The sequence below is a fragment of the Melanotaenia boesemani genome, chromosome 4 (assembly GCF_017639745.1).
Source record: "Melanotaenia boesemani isolate fMelBoe1 chromosome 4, fMelBoe1.pri, whole genome shotgun sequence".
NCBI lineage: Eukaryota > Metazoa > Chordata > Actinopteri > Atheriniformes > Melanotaeniidae > Melanotaenia > Melanotaenia boesemani.
The window spans coordinates 28,399,057-28,420,884 of NC_055685.1; the positions used below are offsets into that span (position 1 = coordinate 28,399,057).

Consider the following 21,828-nt stretch of genomic DNA (forward strand, 5'->3'; position numbering starts at 1 on the left):
ACTAAAAGAAGCATAGTGCCTCGAAATCTAAAGAGCAACCAGAACACCAGAAGGGTGAAACCCATTTGTTTAAAAAAATTCCTGATTGTGCAGTTTAGTGCAAAAATATTGATTTGTTGCCTCAGTTCTCTTTGTAATGGCTATATAATCTTAAGGCTACTTTAACTAATCAGAATTGCATTTTGACTTACACCATTTGTAGATCAGAGAGCCACAGTATACGTGTGATATTTATAATTCAAGAAAAACTGTGTAGTACATGAAGTTAAGTATAATAGTGAAGTCCTTTTAAAGTCAAAGCTTTCCTACAAGAACTTGTCATATTGTCATAAAAATCTATATTAGAATTTAAAACATCCTGAGGGATCAGTTTAAATTATTGCTACTCTACATGTAAGCATCCTATTATAAGTAGAATAAAATAATCTGCTGACCTCATGGTCATGAGGATTTTCTTTGCACTATAACAATGACAGTAACAGCAGTTTAAGGAAAAATGTGATCTTTCACTTCATCTGGGGACACTTTTCTCTGGCATTACTGTATGTGAGAAAAAGTTGCAGCATGAACCAAAACTTAAAAAATCATTTTTAAAACAATTAATATTAGTTATGATAAACACAATAATGGCAGATGAGACAACTGACAATAACCATGTGAACATAATCAAGTTTCTTGAGCAGGTGGACAGCATCTCAGTCACTGCCTGCACCTGCACATATTAAGATGACTATTTAGTTTACACCTGATTAATGGAAAGTTTGAAAGGTGCTGTACTATAAAACAGATGCTAAAATAGGATTTTCTTTAGGGCTCCTTATGGCTGTTAAGTCACTACATCATGGGGGTGTGTAGTTTCCACTGTTATCTGTCAGATTCAATATTCACTCATTGAAAGAAGCAATATGGAGACAGAAAACATTCCAAACTTTATGCTCCATAGTGGGATGGATAACATCAAGGTTACTATATCGACTTCAAAATCCATGTCTGGTCCTAAACTTTAGTGTATGAATCCTTTATAGACTTTCTTAGGTTTCCTTACTTTGTCCATAACTCTAATTGTGTAACTCATTTCTGAAAATTCAATCACAAGTTGACAGCTCTTGCAACCTCTTGAGACTGCACATAAATAAGGTCACACACCAGTTTCAGAGTTTCCCAGCAGAGATGTAAAACAAGATCCAATCACAGATGGCCATTCCAGATCTAAAGTTCTTGTCATTCTCTCAGAGAAAAAAAGCAAATACATCTTCTGATGTGCTTTCAATTCACACTTTCTTAGAATAATCCACAAGCTACAGTTTTTAGCAGAACAGTCAATGGTAACATGAAACCATAAAACTGGATATTTGCAATAAGGTTTTGGTCTAAGCCTCTTTGTTGTTGACATCCCTTCTTTAGACATAATGCATTTTAATGCCAGGTGACTTATCCCCGGTGAGCAGATCTTCGTATGATTAGGAGAGAAAAGGAACTGTATGAACAGAACTGACAAATGTCTGCAGCAGACATAATTAACACATCTTATGTAAAAACATTCTGTAAATCATGGATTAATTGCAATAAAACAAAAAATAAAAACGTCTTAAGTCATATGAAGACAACCATGTTGAATAAAAGGCACACGTTTGCTTCCAGGGATGAACAAAGGCAAAAGGCAAAGGCAAATTTATTTGTATAGCACATTTCATGTACAAGACAATTCAATTAATGAAATAAAAGCAGAAGGAATATGCGAAAATAAAATAAACAAAATGCAAGAAATAAAGTTAAAGACAATATTAAAACATGATTCCAGCTTAAAAGAACCAGATGTAGATTTTGACTTCTAAATAAAAACTATTGAAATGCAGCAGAGAACAGGTGGGTCTCCATGTCTGGTTCTGACTCTGGGGACTGATAAGAAACTGGAACCAGATGACCTGAGGGTTCTGGTAGGTTCATACTGGGTTAAGAGGTCACTGATGAATTTTGGTCCTAAACTATTCAGAGCTTTATAGACCAGCAGCAGAACTTTAAAGTCTATTCTCTGACAAACAGGCAGCCAGTGTAAAGACCTCAGAGCTGGACAGATGTGGTCCACTCTTTTGGTCTTGGTGAAGACTTGAGCAGCAGAGTTCTGAATAAGCTGCAGGTGTCTAATTGATTTTTTTTTTAGGTAGAACCTGTAAAAACACTGTTACAATAATCAAGCCGACTAAAGATGAAAGCATAGACTAGTTTTTCCTGGTCCTGCTGAGACATCAGATCTTTTACCCTTGATATATTCTTAATAGTAGGTTAATTTTGTAATTCCCTTAATGTGTTTTTCAAGGCTAATGTCTCAGTCCATCAACACACCCAGATTTCTGGCCTGGTTGGTGGTTTTTAGGTGTATAGACTGAAGCTCTGTGGTGACCTTTAATCGTTTCTCTTTGGCTCCAAAGACAATCACCACAGTTTTGTTTTTGTTTAACTGAAGAAAGTTTAGATACATCCAGTCATTAATTTCCTCAATGCATTTACCAAGAGCCTGTATGGGGCCTCAGTCTCCTGATGACATTGTAATATATAACTGTGTGTCATCTGCATAGCTATGGTAACTAATTTTGTTTTTCTTTATGACCTGTGCCAGTGGGAGCATGTAGATGTTAAACAGAAGAGGCCCCAGGATGGAACCTTGGGGAACTCCACATGTGATTTTTGTCTGCTCAGATGTAAAATTACCTATTGACACAAAGTACTTTCTGTTCTCTAAATAAGATTTAAACCAGTGTAGCGCAGTGCCAGAGAGGCCCACCCAGTTCTCCAGTCATTTAAGCAATTTATTGTGGTCGACTGTATCAAATGCAGCACTGAGGTCCAGTAAGACTAAGACTGACATTTTTCCATCATCTGTATTCAAACATATGTCATTAATGACTTTGGTCAGAGCAGTCTCAGCGCTGTGGTGCCGTCTAAAATCTGACTGGAAGACATCATAGCAGTTGTTTTATGTTAAAAAGTTGTTTAGTTGATGAAAAACGGCTTTTTCAATTATCTTACTTAGAAAAGGAAGATTTGAGATCGGCCTGTAGTTGCTCATTTGTGTCTTGTCTAGGTTGTCCCTTTTTAGCAGCGGCTTGATTACAGCTGTTTTTAAAAGTTCTGAGAAGATGCCAGAAATTATAGACAAGTTCACAATCTGTAACAGATCCGGCTCCAGAGTCTTTGAGACCTTTTTGAAGAAACCTGTGGGTAGGATGTCCAAGCAGCAAGGGGAGAAGTTCAGCTGACATAAGATGTCGCCCAGATCTTTGCTGTTAATGGGATTAAACTGTGTCATGGTGCTTAAACTGGTTTTCAATGGACACAGTATGTCTGTTGAACCTGCTGTTGATAAACCAACTACTTGTCTGATATTTTGGATTTTTTCCATGAAAAATTTGGCAAACTCATTGCAGGCCTTGGTGGAATAAAGTTCAGGTGCTATTGACACAGGAGGGTTTGTTAACCTGTCAACAATAGCGAGTAAGACCCGAGCATTATGATAGTTTTTGCTAATAATGTCAGAAAAATAGGGCTTTCTTGCATTCTTCAGTTGTAGATTATAAGAGATTGTATACCAAGGAGCAGCATATTACAGGTTGGTGTGTATGAAAGTGCAGGAAAAAAAGAAAGAAGGGTCAGTAAAGAAAAAGAGACATTCACACGGTTCATCGTACATAAACAACATAAATGCTAAAATTAACTTCTACAGTCTCTGCACACCTGCTGGTGATAAATTTCTGTGTGAACAGCGCACGTGTGTCAGTGTATCTAAGGCACAAAGACTGATCAGTCGCTTTGTTATATTACCTGGATGCCTTATCTTTATTGTCAAACACACACACACACACACACACACACACACACACACACACACACACACACACACACACACACACACACACACACACACATTTTAGTTTGACAAGCCTGTGCAGTGCGGCTGCTTGCTGAAACATGAATATCTGAGGAGGAGAGGCAATTACAATACAACACAGACAGCAAGCTTACTGCCATTGGTCTCTGCTTTAATGTTTGCCCCTTTTTCTGCACATTTTGTAATAAAATGTTAATCAGCTGCAGCAGAAAAAGCTGAAAAACTTTGGCTGCAGAAAGTAAACAATATATACAATAGCTTCATAATGCTACCTATGTGATACAGTGAAAATGACTCAGTTCATTTTCTAGTAAAGAAGCTACAGATGAAGAGAAATGCAATTGATTAAATTTATGAATTTACATAGTTTATTTTGGTAATATTCAAATAGATATTTACTGAGGTAAAAAACAGCGACTCCTGAGTTGCAAACTGAAAAAAACAAAAAAAAAAAACAAGAACACATGCATGCCTCTTGCACATGTGTATGTGCAAACACACATTTATGCCCACACACGAATGTTACCTTTGCATGATGCAAACTGAATGTGAAAAGGAGCCAGTGCTATGCTATGATACCATGAGAAGAGTTCAAAACCCAAACCTTGAGTCTAGAAGCGGTATTGTAAAACCTGCTGCTGTGCTGCACCATCAAATAAAATATCCGTGATAGACAAATCCACACACAGATTATTAAGAAAAACTTAAAACCTACAAACTCTTTTTCTAAACTAACCACACTTATTGAGGGAAGCCTAGAAAAAAGTATAACCACAACAGATGAAGGGGAGAATATAAAGACCAGCTTCACAAGAACCCTAGAGAGGAAAACTGCAGTCCTCGCCACCTGCAGAGAAATGTTCTACTGTCTGTGTGCTAGAAGCTAAAAGAGACATGGCAGGACTGAATTAGAAAGGACAGATGAGACACGAGTAGCTGAGCAGAGGGATTGGGAGCAGCCAGTTACACAACAGCAGTTCAAATAGGAGGAAAATTGAGGATTTTTTTTTAGGAAGAAATAAATAATAATCTAACCGGAAATCTAATCTATGTGTAAAATCTAACACCATTACTGACAAATTGAAACCTGAAAACAGTGTACCACTGAGAGAAACAGTGAGAAAATTAATCCTCTGCATGTCCTGAATTGCTTTATAACGAAAATGTAGAAATTATCTGTTAACTCTCCACCATGGGTGTTGTTTACTGCAGCAGTCCTAACTGTTGTGTATGTAAAAAAAAAAAAAAAAAAAAAAAAGAAAGACAGAAGAAGAAGAAAAAAAAACACCTCAACATGAGCTTGACAAGCTGAGGATCGAACCGGCAACCCTCAGCTACAAGACGACCACTCTACCCACTGAGCCATGCCTCCCCAAACTAGCAAGTGTAAACATCTTTTTTCTTTTAAAAATGTTGTTAAGCTTGAAAATATAGTTTAGTTTGCTCAGTAAAAAGTGAAAAAAAGGCAATACAGAAAAAATGCTAGGGAAGGTGCAGTGAACCAGTCATATATTGATAACAGTTTCTGACTGATTAGTAATATTAAGTGACTCTTTTATTGGCATTTTCTATTTGTAGTTTTAAACTTGTCCTTGTTTTTATTTGCAGATCAGTGTATTGTCCTTTTAGTCAATCCTGTAAACCAGGGGTGTCAAACGCCGGTCCTCGAGGGCCGGTATCCTGCAGGTTTTCATTGTTTCCCTGATCTAACACACCTGACTGAAATTAATAAGGTATTGTGAAGAAGTTGACAAGAAGCTGTTGGATCCATTAGTTTTTATTCAGGTGTGTTAGATCAGGGAAACAATGAAAACCTGCAGGATACCGGCCCTCGGGAACTGGAGTTTGACACCCCTGCTGTAAACGCTAAGTTTAAAAAAACAAAACAAAACAAAAAAAAACCTAGTAAACATTAAATATAGTAATAATTAAATCTCAAACGGAAAATAACATTTGTTAAAGGTTAAATTTAGTTCAATTTCATGACTTTAGACTCAGGTACTGAACATGTCCCGTTCATCTACAAGATTAATTTTGCCATGCCAGCTTCTCTGTATATCTAGCTGGTATTTTTATTGGTTTTTCATGCTAAATCTAATTTTTCAGCCGCTCGCATCTGAAAATAAATCTGCAGCTCTTGCAACGACATGTTTAACATGCTGCTCTCATCTCTGTGGAGGCGAAGTGTTTAAATGTGAGGACTGACTTGGTTAAATTAAATAAAAATGGAGGGGCTACACCTACATCCACATTGCAACTTCCTGCTTTTGACACTGATGGGATTTGCAAATCTAATAAAGGTCTCATCATGACATGATGAAACTTGTCATTGCTGTTATTAGCTCAAAACACAGTTAGCACAGACTGTAATTAATCCTGCTTTACACTCCAAAACAATCCATCAGACATGGTTAGCATCCAGATCTTTACAGCCATTCTCTATTGCTAGCTAAGGGCAGATGAGAGGGAAAAAGTGCAAAATGTCAACTGTGCAGGTAAAAAGCTATAGTGGAGTTGAGCTGCTTTTGCTGGAACTTCAACAGCTGTTATTTCGTAAATGGCTAGCATGTAGCTATCCAGAGTCTGAAAGACGTTTATGTTGTGCCAATGAGATAAAATGACAAATTATGTTGCTTTTAGTTAATATTTGTAGATGTAAAGAAATGGCCGCTCGGGTAATTTTATATACGTAAGCATATCAGTGTAACGTGACTGGTTGGCTTTGTTAATCTCTGATCACACTACAGCAATGTGTTTTATTACAGGCATATTGCTTAAGATAAACATTTGTGTAGTAATAATTTATGCTTTAGATAAATATTTTTTTTCATTTATCTTTTATGGTTTTTAAATAGCAGAAGCAACTCAAATTATAGTACACTTGTGCAAAGTGCTTTTTTTAAAAATAGCTGAGACATAAAACTGAAATTTCAACCCAAAATTATATTGCAAAGTATTAAGTGTAATGCAAATAAGATTAGTAGTATTGTATACTTCAAAATTAGGCTTTTTCTTCTCAGTTGTTATCATGATAGTTGACAAGCAAAACTGCAGAGGCAGACCTGCAACTGTCAAATGCAGAGTTTCATATGTTAAATGTTTTCATGTCCTTTCTTTATTTTTTGCAGCTGGTTATGCAGTGCATGATCAATAGAATTATTTATTAGTAAGTGACAATTACAATAACACAATCAATAAAATCCAAACTACCAGTATATCTAACCCTAGTAAATATAGCTTTACTATTTTTTTTATAGATTTTTAGCTGCTGCATAAACCCAGACAGTGCATTTCTTAAACAATGGCTGACAAACTACTGCATCTAATTCATGGCTAGACACTGCTTAGTTAGCTGAGTTCTTGGCACTAACAGGGGAACACTGTGATGGGTGTTGAGATATTAAGAGGAGAATAGCTCAAAGCATGCCGTCTGAGGTGACTCATTCAGCCTGCTGGGGGATCTATGGCAGAGCTTTGACTAAAGACAGACACGCAGCACTAAAGCAGCGTTACACAACAGACCACTAGTACAGACAGACCCGGGTGACAGGTGGGAAACTGAGGCAGTGACTGGGATAACACAGCAAGGGTGAGGAAAAGCAGAGGAAATAATGACGGACATGAAAGACAATGCTAACAGACAGAGGGCAAGAAACCCACCAATATTATTCACTTCATCACTTACACATGAAAGAGACATTAAATGCACCAGGGGCTGCAAACACATTGTAAGCTTTTTTTAATACAATAAAGTTCATAGTGTCTACAATTTTCAATAGCTGATTTAGTTCTTATGTTATCAGACACTTAGTTTAAAAGTGTTTGATAACATGAGATAGGGAAGAACAGTTTAAAAGAGACATTGTAGGCAAAGAGGAGTGGAGACAACAGACCAAGAGAGGCCGTTCATACACAAAAGAGTGATGAAAAATCACCAAATGGCAACACCTCACTACAACAGTCGGATGCAAGTGGTCTTAAATACAGAAGGACACATGCTGCAAAAATAAGTTGTTAAAAAATTTGAGTGATCTTCTGAAAGGGACCCATCCAGATAAAAAGATTTTTTGAGGTAACTTAACTAAGGATTCTGGTGTTGTGTTAACCTAAATTAAGAGGATAACAAAGCAGAATCTTAAATTTATGAGTTAGGATAGCTATTTAGGTCTACTCATGTCTTTGAACTGACACAACTCATGTTATTAAATTACAAATATCTCTGAATAGTAGTCTCAAGTTAGTCAAACTTAATATTTCGATTTTGATTTATGCTCTTTATTTAAGTTGATACTGCATGATCTATTTATTTAAATTTATTCAAAAATGCGTTCAAGCAGGATGACTTACTTTTAGTTTTTTTTCCACTATTCATAGTTGGAAAGTCTGTATTTCATCCATCCATCCATTTTCTATACCCATTTACGGGCTGGAGCCTATTCCAGCAGCTAGTAGATCAGGGGCAGGGTACACCCTGGACAGGTCGCCAATCAATCACAGAGAGACAAACAATCATTCTCACTCACACATGTAGACTACACAGAAAGGCCGAGGCTCGGACCAAGGATCTTTTTGCTGTGAAGCAACAGTGCTAATCACCACAGGATCATTTAAAGGGTTTCCATGAACCTGTACCAACTGTTCAGCCAGGACTCAAACCCTAAAGACCAGTTTGGTAGCTGATATAATTGATTATGGCTTTGACACAGCCTGTGATGATGTTGCAATAGAAATGTTTAATACGGAAATTATAAATAATGTGATTTTTAAGGGCTATTTGAATTATTTTATACAGACTTCCTGGGCAACAAGGTGGCGTGGTAGTTAGCACGGTCGCCTCACAGCAACAAGATTCCTGGTTTGAGACTTGGCCTTTCTTCGGGAAAAGGGCTCCTGCCCCACGTGAGCCCTGCGCTGGAATAAGTGGGTATAGAAGATGGATGGAATACAGACTTTTGAGATTTAGGGCACATTCACACGGGGATTGTTTGGTCTGCTTCAAACTAACCCTGGCCCAGTTCCACAGATAGTATGGTTCATTTGGAGCAGTGTGAATGCGCATAGTGCGGACCAAAGAAGCAAATTCTGGTCCACTTGAAAACAGGAATTCTTACCCCACATCTAAGTGAATCCTGGTGTGATAACCCTGCAGTGTGAATGAAAATGGATCATCTAGTGAACCACTGAGAGGAAGTGATGTAGGACTTTTTGTAGCAAAACATGTCAGACAACTCGTCTCTTCTGCTGCTCATACTGGACAACTGGAAACTTCTGGTAAAAACCTTATTGGGTTTGAACACTAAATAAAAACAGAAACCTTAAGACTTCGTAGACTTGGTGTTGCTCCATGGTTTACTTGCAATGAAAGAGCCAATCAACGAGCAAGATTTTCTTCTTTCTTGTTGGTCAGCAGTCATTTTGGGGAATTCTACCCCTGGCGAGCAGCTGTTTTAACTGCATGACTTTGTCCAGGCAGTTTGAGCCACTTCAGAAAAGTGCAGTGTGAAAGCAAACCAAACCAAATGATGGTGGGAAATTTTTCGTAAATTTCCCATCCAATCGAAATGAGTCCCCCAGACTATCTTTGAGTAAATATGTCCTTACTCAAGCAATAAAGCTGAAGCAACCCTGTTGACCTAAGTTGTCACAAATTTTTCAGAAATATTTTCAACTTAACATGAGTTGTTTCAGCTCAAAGACACGAACTGAATATCTGGCCTAATTTAATTTAATTTAATTTCGTTTAAGATACTACTTTGAGTTACACTAAGTTTAGATTTCTCAAAAAAGCTTTGAAGACAAATCCCTTACTATATAGCTCACTCAAAGTTTTGTTTTGTTTTTTTTTTACTGTGAAACAATCTGGCATATTGACAAATTTCTGTCAAATGGAGCATTTAAGATGAGCAGATTAACACTGTCACAGAGCAATTATTGCACCAGTCAGTGTTCAATACTATTTTTATATCTCAATTAAAAAACTCTGTGAAAGAAAAAAACAAAAAACAAAACAATGCAAATCATTGTTTGTCTGGATCAAAGCGTTCAGTGCCATCTCATGCCCTGAGCAGGAAATGTTCCTCTCTCTTTCAGTGGGAAACTAAATGCCATTCAATCTCCTCTTTTCTCCCCAACAAAAACCTCTTGTCAATATCTCACTCTGTCACCGTTCACCAGTCTGGAAATAGAGAGTGATGGCACCATTTAGTGCCAAGTGTGAATACACTCTGATATAAGGCCTGACAATAGAACAGACAGTCTCTTCTCACAAGCGACCTAATATTAGAGAGCCCACGAGGAACTCCCTGCTGGAGAGATTAGTTACATTATTTGAAGCAGAACTGCATGTTGTATTTTGAGTGTGTGCATACATATTTAATGGCAAAGGTAAATGTGATTACGGATAATTTGTCAAGATTAATTATATCCTCTTGACTACCAGGAAAAAAAAATACTGTCCAATCACATTTTTTTTGTTACCAAAAGGTACCAAAGCCCCACCCCTTCACATTTGGTATCATTGAAAAGCCCTAAACGTCCTCTGTAGATAGCAAAAGGAGTTAACTCAGTAGAATGCAGTGGGTGGGAGATATTCACAAATTTACAAGTTTACAAATGTCCCCCACAGAGGACAAATCTGAACCACTGGTAGTCAGGAGGATATTAAAGAATGACAGGGCTTCAACATGTTATGCCCAAAGTGATAACCTGAGTCCCCACTTTAACTTAGTCAGCAGTAGTTAAAAAGAGAAAAAAAGTAAAGCAAATTTTGGTATTTGAAAGTCCATAACCATCAAAATGCTTATTATTTTAAACAGATGAATTATCAAACCACCTATTAGATCCCTTGTGTAGAGCAGCTCCTTGCAAAATAATACGGAGTCACCATTTCAAGAGGATGTCTATTCAGTTGTTTTATTTAATGTGACAGTTAAAGATTCTGGCTTTGTAAAATATACATTTTAAAACTTCATAAAAAAATCTGAATTAATGGCAAAGCAAGCAGAGAAGAAATTATTGGAAATACCTTGTTATTTGCATTAAAAATAAAAACATATATTATTTTAATATGCAAACTAGTCTGCAGTTAAAAGAGTTCTTGCAGACCGTAATGAAGAGTTGCACTTGTCTAATTGGCAGGAAACACGGTACCAACATATGAACTGTCAGTTAAAACAACAGACAGGATGATAAAACTCCTTTAAGAAGGTAATTCAACATCAGCAAAACATTTGTGGCTGTTTCTAAACCATCATTAACAGCTAAACAAAAAAAATAGGGTTACAGTGAGCTACAGTGGTGTTCAATTCTGAATCTTCACTTGGCAAGGACAAGATGCTGGAACTTTGGTTTGGTGCCCAAAAGAACAAGCAAATTTCCACACTCAGAGATAAAAATGGCAATGAATGATGGGTAAAGGCCCAGGGACAATAGCAGGTATTACCTCTAAAGTAAATGCATGACAGTACTTTGATATTTTAGACAATTTTCTCATTACACTGTGCAAAAGTAGGTATTTTGATCATTAAGTTATTGTTCATTATGGTCATGTATATTGTCACAGAGCAGAGCATTAAAACCTTTCTTTACATACATATATTTATTATAAAATGTTCTTTTTTGTTTTTCAAAAAAAGATCAATATCAAGGTTTAATTCTGCAAATCTCATCTGTCATTTGCTATACAAAAAAGTTTTAACCTGATAAATGAAGAATACTGTTTGTCATTAGTGAAGCCCTCCCATGAAGATCAATTCAATGTGAAATTAAATATGTTTTTACTTTTCTTTTCTTAGGCATGTTTTGCAAAGCAACAATGTTAAGCTGTTAGATAAAATAGTTAGTTCATTATCCTACAAAAATAAATGAAGGAACAGCCTCTAAGAGTAGTGATTCCACATTTTTTGTTTGCCAGGGGTTTAAAAATTAAATGTGCTTTTATCTTTCTATTATTATTTTTGAACAAATTATTAACACAAATACATTTCAACTGTGTTTTTCTCTAAGTAAATGCTCTGATCCATTAACCTCTATTCATGAACTGAATTGCCTGTTAATGCTGAACAAATTGCGTACAGGCACACAGCACTGTTTTTATCCTGCCTTCTGTTGTCTTTTTGGCCTCTGCACCTTCCTACTACTTTTCCTACAGGTGGTGGGCACAATATGATGAGCGCCTGTTTAATCCAGCAGAAGCCAGCAGAATAGACTCCCTCAGAACAGTAAATCCATCCAGTCCTCTTCTTATTGACTGCAATCTCAGCTCATGCGACCTAACCGCAACAACAAGCCACAACCAGTCAGGAACATGAGCCAAAAACTGCTATGGGTGAGAGCTAAAACAGACCCGAGAGGCTTTGTGCTGCCAAACTGACCTTGTTTGTCTTCATCCAAACAACCTTATCAAACGATCCATTATACTGTGCCAGTTTTCTGCATCAGTCACAGTTTCATATCTAAGCCTTCCCTTAAAAATATATGCTTATCTTGTCATCCTTGAGCTGGTAGCGTCCATTAATATTGTTATTATGCAAGTTGCTAACATTTGTCTGCTGTGAGGATTTCAAATCCATTTGTTGTATTTGGAGATTAAAGGTTCTAATCTCAGAGGCACAATTCTGTGTCATTCAAAACATATCTGTGGCGTTCTGCTACAAAATATAACACTTACAAGCTGTATTTATCCCTACAGTACCACAGTTCAGTATGATTGAGATTTTAATGAGTAGGGTAAAACATAAACTTCAGCAATAACATGATATATGTACTGAAAGCTCCACATGTCAACTATCTGTTGAGAAATGTTGAACAGTATCCAACTGATATAACCCAAACTACGTTCCTCTTCCTGGTGCTCTAATCTCTTAGTCTAACAGCTTGATCTCTGCTGAGGCTGCTACACCGTTTTAACAGGACTAGCTGGTCAGATAACATTTTTCAGTGTAATCTAAACATGCAATGACCCCAAGTCAGACCTGATGACCAAGTGCTAAGGTGTACACATTTACTCAGAACTGAGGTGATTGCCTTTGGAACCAAAGAGAAAAGATTAATGATCAACATAGAGCCTCATTCTATACACCTTAAAACCACCAACCAGGCCAGAAATCTGGGTGTGTGGATGGACTCAGTTTTGAAAAATGCATTAAAGGAATCACAACGTCAGCCTACTATCACCTTAAGTATATCTCAAGGGTGAAAGAGCTGATGTCCCAAAAGGACCTGGAAAAACTAGTCCATACTTTCAGCTTTCGTCCGCTTGATTGTTGTAACAGTGTTTTTACCGATCTACCTGTAGACCTGCTGCTCAGGTCCTCAATAAGACCAAGAAAGTGGACTACAACAGTCCAGCTCTGAGGTCTTTACACTGGCTGCCTGTCCGTCAGAAAATAGACTTTAAAGTTCTGCTGGTCTAAAAAGCTCTGAATGGTCCAAAATACATCAGTGACCTCTTTACCCAGTATGAACCTACCAGAACCCTCAGGTCATTTGGATATTGTCTTTTATCAGTTCCCAGAGTCAGAACCAGACATGGAGAAGCTGCATTCAGCTTCTATGCTCCACATGTCTGGAACAAACTCCCAGAAAGCCTCAGATCAGCTGAAACACTCAGTTTATTTAAATCCATGTTAAAGACCCACCTGTTCTCTGCTGCATTTCAATAGGGTTCTTATTTTAGTCCTAATTAGCACTTTGTTTTAAGATTAAATTTTGAAACTAAATGATGTTTCACATACTGTTATTATACCAGTCTTTCTTCTTCCTTTCTGTTTTGTTTTTAATGACAAATTATGCTTCTTATTTTCTCCTGTGTTATGTTTTAATGTCTCTGTAAAGCACTTTGAATCTCCCTGTCATTAAATTGTACAATACAAATAAACTTGCCTTGATCCCAAATTCAGTATCGAACATGTCATCACAACTCAGTAAACTCTGAATATAACCTTATTGCACATTTTTCTTTCAAGGTAATTATTAGTCAGTGTAATCTGTGTCATTTGATGCAAAGCAATTATATGGAAAACACTATTAAAGTCACTTACCCTTCAGTTTCTCCATCACACTTTGCCCAGCTCTCTCTGCCACCTGCCCGTCTTCAACCTGATAACGGTCATCCAGAAATCTGGCGGTGGCTTCAGACAGGTGAACCTTGCCTGCCACACCCAGCTGCTCCATCAGGTTCGCCAGATTAACGTCATTTGACCATACGTCAAATTTGAAGCGCTTCATTCCCAAGATGCCACACAGGACGGTGCCTGTATGAACACCAACACGCATGCTAACAGTCTCACATGTCTCCAGACAGAACTGCTCAATGGCCTGGATCATGCCTAAACCCATCTCCACACAGCAGTGGGCATGTTCCGGTCTGGGCTCAGGACAGCCTGCTACACAGTAGTAGCAATCTCCCAGAGTGCTGATCTTCTCACAAAAAGTTAGCTCACAGAGTCTGTCAAAACGTCCAAACAAGTCATTAAGAAGGCCCACCAAAGCTGGTGCTGACTTATTGGCAGACATTTTGGTGAAACCCACAATATCTGCAAAGAGGATGCTGACAGGCTCCATCCGTTTCATGTTAAAGGGCCTAAATATGATCTGCCCTTTGGGGATCGAGGTCTTTTTGCGTTTGTGATTGTTGTGAGGGTTATTCTTGGAGCTCATGACACTTTGTGCTTGAGAAGCTCCGCCGCTTCCTCCACCACCCACTGTGACAGCCGAGGCAGAGCAGGCACCAGAGGAGTATCGCTTGCCAGAATTCTCGCCACCACCCTCGTCATCGCCCTGCTTCATCAGCTCGTCTGCAACTCGTCTTGGCATGACTGAGTGAATCATACGCTCCTTCAAGGCCTTTTCCACCTCTAAGTCTTTGCCATGCATGATAGCCTGGCCCACTTTTAGAAATGTGCTACGGGAACGTACTTCAGACATGATGAACAGGTGGATGCCAATGACATGGGCACATAAGTGTAGTAGGCCTTTGGCTGGGCCCAGCCAGCGTAGTGTGTCCTCTTCCCAGTCAGTGCCCACTAACCCTGACACATGTCCAGTTGTGTCATAACTCCTGTGAAGCAATGGAAGCCATCCTAATGCCTCAAACAATATAGAATACAGGAGTCCCAGCATTACCGAAGCATACAGGCGGACATGGAGAACACTGTATAATAACAAAAGAACCTCCATACACAAAGAAAAGGTGCCAACAGGGGAGATGCAAGGGACTTGAGGTGAGGCCACATTCTTCAAGGAGTGATATGAGGCATTCCCACCACCAGCCCACTCCAGCTCAGTATAACCAGCAGTTTGTATCTGTGGAGCCAAAGTTATGGCAAAGGTCACTGCTATCAGGAGCAAGGTGGTTTGGTTGTACCACCATGAATATGGCTGAGTGAAGGTGAACAAAAAGAGGAGCACTAATAAGGCCAAAAACGAGGCAGTGGGTGCTAGGAAGGTCGTAGGGCAGCAGCGGTCATTATTGACCCCAAAGTACACCCCCCAGAGTCCAGCTGCCACAGCTAGATAGAACAAGACATAGCGGAACCGCCTTTGCTTTTGAGGAAAACACCTCTCTTGGCACGCCTCTTCCAGGACAGGAGAGTCAAACTTGGGGTCCCAGCACTGGGCGGCAGAACGCTCAAACAGGGGCGGTATTCTTTTCACCCTCGAAGTGGAGGTCACAGCCGGTCTGGAATCTGCAGAGCTGCAGCTGGAGGAGATGCTGTATTTGTGCAGGTTAGGGTTCACTTTATTAGCACCCCCACAGCCTCCAGCTCCTCCTGCTCCACTATTGGCAGCCCTGGGTGGCTCGCGCTGATGCAGGTGTGGGGAGTTGTTGGTAATCCGCACGGTGACAGCCCCATCCCCGCCGGAGCCGCAGCTCACCTCCGTGCCATGCATAAGAAGCTGCCGGTGATGTTGAAGAGTGGCCATGTTGACTGGTGTGACGCGGAAACGAGTGGAGAGGGAGATGTGCAACAAGGGGTGTTAAATATTAATAATAATATCTTCTGAAGGCGCTCAGGCAATTAGACTCAGTGCACGAGCGCCGGGTGTGCACGCGTGGCGCGGAAAAGGAAGGAGGAGGCGGCTGTGACGGAGTGACAAAACAAGGCAGACGAGGGAAGGTGTTCGTTAGAATAATCACACTGCATGAATGGTGAGCGCGGTACAGACGTATTGGCTACGCACACAGCAGCCTGCACACTCAACTCACTCACTCACATAAGACGCGCCGTTCCAGTTTCTTGAGCACACCATTATCCGAGTCTGGGTTTTGCGTCAGTGCTCACATTACATGCATCCCTCTCCAAAGAGGCTCTGGGTAGGAGCCCGGCTTTCTCTCCAGCTGCGGTAAAAACACTCATCACTCTTTCTGCCTCCTGAATTGAACATCCTTCTCGGAAAAGACTGGTTAGTGATGCAACGGTTTTTCTTCATCAAGTCAGCCCTGACGTTACACGACTGGTAATGATCTCCTGTGGATGTGCGCAAGGTTTTGATACTACTGACACAATAAAGTTAGGTAACGTCAGGAAAAAATGCCAGTTTCTTCCCTCATCCTTCAATCAGGTTGATTGAGTGAAAAAGAAGAAGAAAAAAAAAACAGTTCAAGTCCAAGGTTTCATCGTGTGTGCAGATACTGATTTAAGCTGTCAACAGCTGGCTGTAAAAGTTACAATGTCCTTCTTATCTCCACAAAATACGCGATAAATGGTCCATTTACACTCCTCTTTCCCTGTTAAAACACATCCAAAATCTTGTTATTATCAACGACCACCAGTCTTGAAATAAAAATGTGTTTGGAGTTTATGAATTCCCTTCATTTTATCGAGCGTGGTTATCTTTAAACACAGTAAATGTTTCAATTAAAACCCATGCCAGTCTGAAATGAGAAGAACCACTTCATCCAGGTAATTAAAAAAATGGATGATCTGTTATTAAATGGGTTTTACCTCTCACTACATCCATTCTCATACACGGCTCAAAGCGTGAAGGAATTCCCTTTCTTATTCCCCTACATTCAATTTCCATCTTTATTCGAACGGGCCACTCCAAAAAGAAAGAAAAAAGAATTTGAAGAAAAACTAAACAATTCGTGACCGAGTTATTTTGCCCTGTCCAGCCCAAGACCCAAATCATTGAAGGCCTGTCAGACAGGCCTATTCCCACCGATGCAGCCCCGTCCTTTCCTGAACTCCCTCTCCGGATCTCCACCGTTTATTTTCCCCTTTGCTTTTCAAAGAGGGGCTCGGGGAGGGGTATGCGCTATTCAAAGACGAATGGTCCGAAAAGACAAGAGCAGAAAATTCCATCCACTGCCCCAAATTGGCGTAGGTTTATCTCTGCTGACAGTGTCTGCAACTTGTTGCGCGCAGTTGGCAAAACATAGGCTACAGTTCTGAGGAACAGCCTCGGTCGGAACAGGCTGGTCTATAAATAGTGATGATCAAAACTTTTGCAAATAACACCACCAACAGCATGTAAAATGGGAATGCTTTTCTACAACTTCCTCTGTAGGACAGATGGAACACTAACTACCAAAATGTTATGGTAAAAATGTCAAGTCGTAACCTAAAACGCATGCAAAGCGTCAGCGATAGGCCCCCTCTCGTTCCCAAAAGCTCCCAAACTTTTTTTTTCTTCCCAGGCCGTATTTCCTGTGTTTGGAGAAGACTCAGTTAAGAGTCTCTGCTTATTTGGAGCTGAGACTGGATTTCCTCCCTCCGCATTCCCTTGGTGCAAAGACGGACAAAAATCCGGAGCAACTTGGCTCTTCTCGGTTGGATGATTAAAAAGCGCTCCTTATATTCTTATCTCAACCAATTCCTTAGGTCTGGATAGTACTAGTTTTCGCTGAAATCCATGTGTCCAACAAACACAACACTGTGCGCTCTGGCTGTGGTGCGTCCTCTTCCGTCCGTTGCTGGTTGTCACCCTTGTTACAGCTCTAAAACGGAGTTGGACGCTGAACAGACGCAGTCACAGCTGGAGTTATACGCCTGTTATGTTCGGTCTTATACGGGCGAACGTGATATCTTCAGTCATGTAACTGCCACCTTCTTCGTTGTCACTGGGTGGGAAATCCTTCCCCAGCTGTTGTGGCTGTGTGGGGTGGTGAGATCTGTAAAGCACACCGCAGTGAAGGAAAATACTGTTTCCGGTCCAGCCTTCAACTAGGCAAACAATGATATTAAAATGTTTAAACCACTCTTAACCAATTTTTTCCTAATTATGCGTAAACAGGCTAAATATGCTACATAACACTTTGGCAAGCTAAAGAAGTAGCAGTATTTGTTTTTATTCTAAAACTTTCTATCAACTTGTTGTATTTACGTTCAGTTAGACAGCAGTTAGGATATATAGAAGGCGAATAAATACATGTTGCTACCACTGAAGATCGAGAGAATGAGTACCGTTCTTGATAGCTAGCTTCATTTGAAGCTAATGTTAACTACAGAAATGTGTAGGCTAGTTGGAGTAGAATACATAACTCAACTATATATATATATATATATATATATATATATATATATATATATATATATATATATATATATATATATATATATATATATATGTAGAAGTGCATATCACAGATATTAAGAGTTGATTTGTTAGCTGTCTGCTAACAGATAGCAGAGATAGCTAACTGCACAGTATTATTGAATCTAATTTGAAGGTAGACTTTGAAATTTGAAGGTAGACTTTGACTTCCGATATTTCCCTGCTTCCCTATCTTTTAACTTGATGTTTGGTGATTCAATAAAGAGCTCGGCTTCTTTCAGTCGCTTGTGAATGACTATTTTAGCATTTATATTGAATTGTTTGCACGATTTATGTTGCTGTTGACATTGATCATTCCTTTGCACTCAACAAGGACTGCTAACATAAAAAACATGAAATAAAGAAAATTGTTAACCCTCAGGGAATGTTCAACCTGCTTTTATTTATTTATTTATTTATTTATTTATTATTTGTGGTTGCAACATCTCTGCAAATGATAAACACCATGTCAAGTTCACCCAAAAATGAACCAGTAATAGCTGTACTTTGTTCTTAATAGCTGGACTTAGTCTATACTGCTTGACTTCAAATTGTCTGTGTAATTCTATTAATGAATGTTAGACTTCAAAGTGGCTGCAAAGAAGTTAGTACATGAGCAAGAAAATGCAAAAAAAAAAGGCTTGTTATATGAAATAAATTGAAAGTGTAGTGTAGGTCAGCGAAATTAGGCTCTCTCAGTAAAGTCAGGAATGGGTTCAACAGTGTATATAGTGTATATATATAATCCTGTATATATACAACATTCAAAGTCATTCAGATGTCTTTTTTAAAGGAAGACTTCAGTTGTTTAAACAAGACCATACTAAACCACACACTCTGCACAAATTATGACAGTATGGCCCCAAAGTAAAACAGTTCAGGTACCAAATAAACTACTAAAAATTCAGTCCAAAGCTGTCAAACATTTGACTCATCATAAAACAAAAATACAACAAAGGATTCTGGATACATTTGACACGTCATTTATTTATTTATTTGAAACTAATATATATATATATATATATATATATATAGTTTTTTGCAAATAAAGATATGTAAATTGTTTTCACACAGGGGTCACATTTGATGGAGATCTGTGCTCATGATGAAAGGCAGATGGAGAAACCCTTCCTGACAGAGAATTCATTTCAAGCATCTTTTTCCTGAATTTCCTAGAGTTCTCCCAGAGTTTCCAATTATCATGCATTTTAGTGTACTGTACAAGACAGGTGTTTAAAAATGCAGTTTAGAAACACCTATCATTGTTAATATTTTCCAGTGGATGGAAGAACATAACTGTTTAATACCACAGCTGTGTGAATGCAAGCTTTTGAGGGCTTATTTTACTTTCATGATGAAAGATGAATAGATAAAGTTGCCAAAGGTATTTGTGAAAAAGTCCAGTCTTCAAATAAATTTTGACACAATAAAAATAAAGTTTTAAAACTTAACAGAAAAACCTTCAAATGCATAGGTTTATAATAAACTAAATATTTAAATTTGTATTTAGACTCAAAACCTAACTTTTACAATAGAAATACTTTATTAATCCCTTTGGAGAGTCCTCAGGGAAATTTGGGTAGCAGTTTTTAGCACCACATTTAAGGGGGTGTAGTAAGCTAAAGCGCCATTTGGTAAATTTAACATGTATCATAGACTTTCTGCAAGAAACATTTGTTTTCATTCAGTGAGTTTCTATTAAATTAGCTATAGTTTGATAACTCTTCAGTTTTCAGTTCAGCCTTATCATTATACAAATAAGCATTTTTTTCAATCAGACGATAATAATCCATTCAGTTTTTGTCACTGTTATATTCCAGAGAAATATACCCTGCTCATTAAATTTACAAGGCATGATGGTTGAACTCCTTATCCTCTGGTTTGTTCTGTTTGAAATCTTCTACAAACAGAGTTAGAAGGAGAGCAGTCAGAGAAGACAGTAGTCTGCAATCCCACACAGGAGAGCTTAGTTAGCTGGTTTCTCCCCTTTATTACATCTCATCAGTGCAATTATGTTCTGCAATTAATCAGAAAGGCATCATCAGTTAAACACAACGTGAAGTAAAAGCTTCGAGAATCAACACAGTCATTTAATAATCCGTTGATTTTATCTGAAATGAAGTGGTTTGCTAATTTTACTTTTTATTAGGGTCTTTTAATTGGACTACTTTTTCTTTTACTTAATAAAATTTGGATGCCTGATGACATAGCGGAAAAGTACTACTGATAAAAATTAGCCTTGACTAACTCAGATACATGTACTTTTTTTACGTTTCATTTTTGTTTATTGCTGCTTTAAAAAAAACTATTGTCAAAGGTAAGTTGGATGTGAGATGGAGTATATTAGCTAATATATTCTTGCTTGGTGTATCCAGGCTATATTTAACTAGAGGTTGTAAAGTGATGAGATTTTAAACAGCAGGTGAACAGTAAGAAAGTAAACAAGGTAATAAAGGTTTATAGTGCTGATTCAGTGTGGGTGAGGATGTTTAAAGATGCAATGATGTTTAAACTTTAAATTCCATGAAGTTAACCCTCTGTGCTTTGCTCAAGTAAGTGTGTGTGTGTGTGTAAAGGGTGTGTGGGTGGTGTGTTCATGCTTAAGTTCAAGAGCTTACAGGACAGGACTGTTTGAGGAGTTGATAAAGCTTCGCTGATAAGTCTGGGCTGACACTGTGCCTGGGAGCACGGTGTGTCAGCTCAGCAAATACAAGCTCAAAAGTGTGTTTAAAGGCATAACATGTATAAACAGTTGTGTCCATGCCTTGTCAAGCAAAAAGAAGTGGTATCATATATACATTGATGTGGAGAAATGAACTTTTCACCTCAGAGTTTAGTGTCTGCTGCAGCAAAGCTTCAGATTTTAATCAAGATGTTTAAGAATGAGAGGAAACATTCTTGTTGGGAGGTGCATCCACCCAACAAACCTCCAAAAAGATTAGTGACGAAGATGAAACTCCACTCATATCAAACAGATGGAGTTTTCCCAGATGAGCAGTTAAGTGGTTTATTGTACAAATTTTAATGTTTAAACTGGAAAATATCCAAACAGCTACTGGACGGCTCATTGGGACATTTTGTAAAGATGTGTGTTTGTGTTTTTTACTTTATTTGCAATCATTTAGTCAAAATCTTTATTGGTCACGCATTGCTTTATTTATTTATTTATTTTAAAATTGTTCTTAATTGTTTTTTATAGCCAATTCTGAAATAAGGCAAGGCAAATTTATTTGTATAGCACATTTCATGTACAAGACAATTCAAAGTGCTTTACATAAAACATTTCAGCAGAGTGCAGAAAGCAATAAAAGTGCATTAATAATAATAATAATAAAGATTAGCAGTCGTTGGAAGAAGAAGTATATTAAAATGGAAAAATTCTATACAGTGGGGCAAACTAAAAA

At 38.3% G+C, this 21,828-nt stretch overlaps 1 protein-coding gene across 1 annotated transcript in view; it reads right to left on the minus strand.

Annotated features, from left to right (window-relative positions):
* Positions 1 to 17,929, minus strand: part of adcy9 (adenylate cyclase 9) — a 50,328-nt gene extending 32,399 nt beyond the window's left edge. The window contains exon 1 of the mRNA XM_041982141.1: positions 13,927 to 17,929. Within this exon, the coding sequence (XP_041838075.1) occupies positions 13,927 to 15,811 (1,885 nt within the window). The 5' untranslated portion in view covers positions 15,812 to 17,929. The remainder of the gene's footprint in view (positions 1 to 13,926) is intronic.
* Positions 17,930 to 21,828: the final 3,899 nt, after the last annotated feature.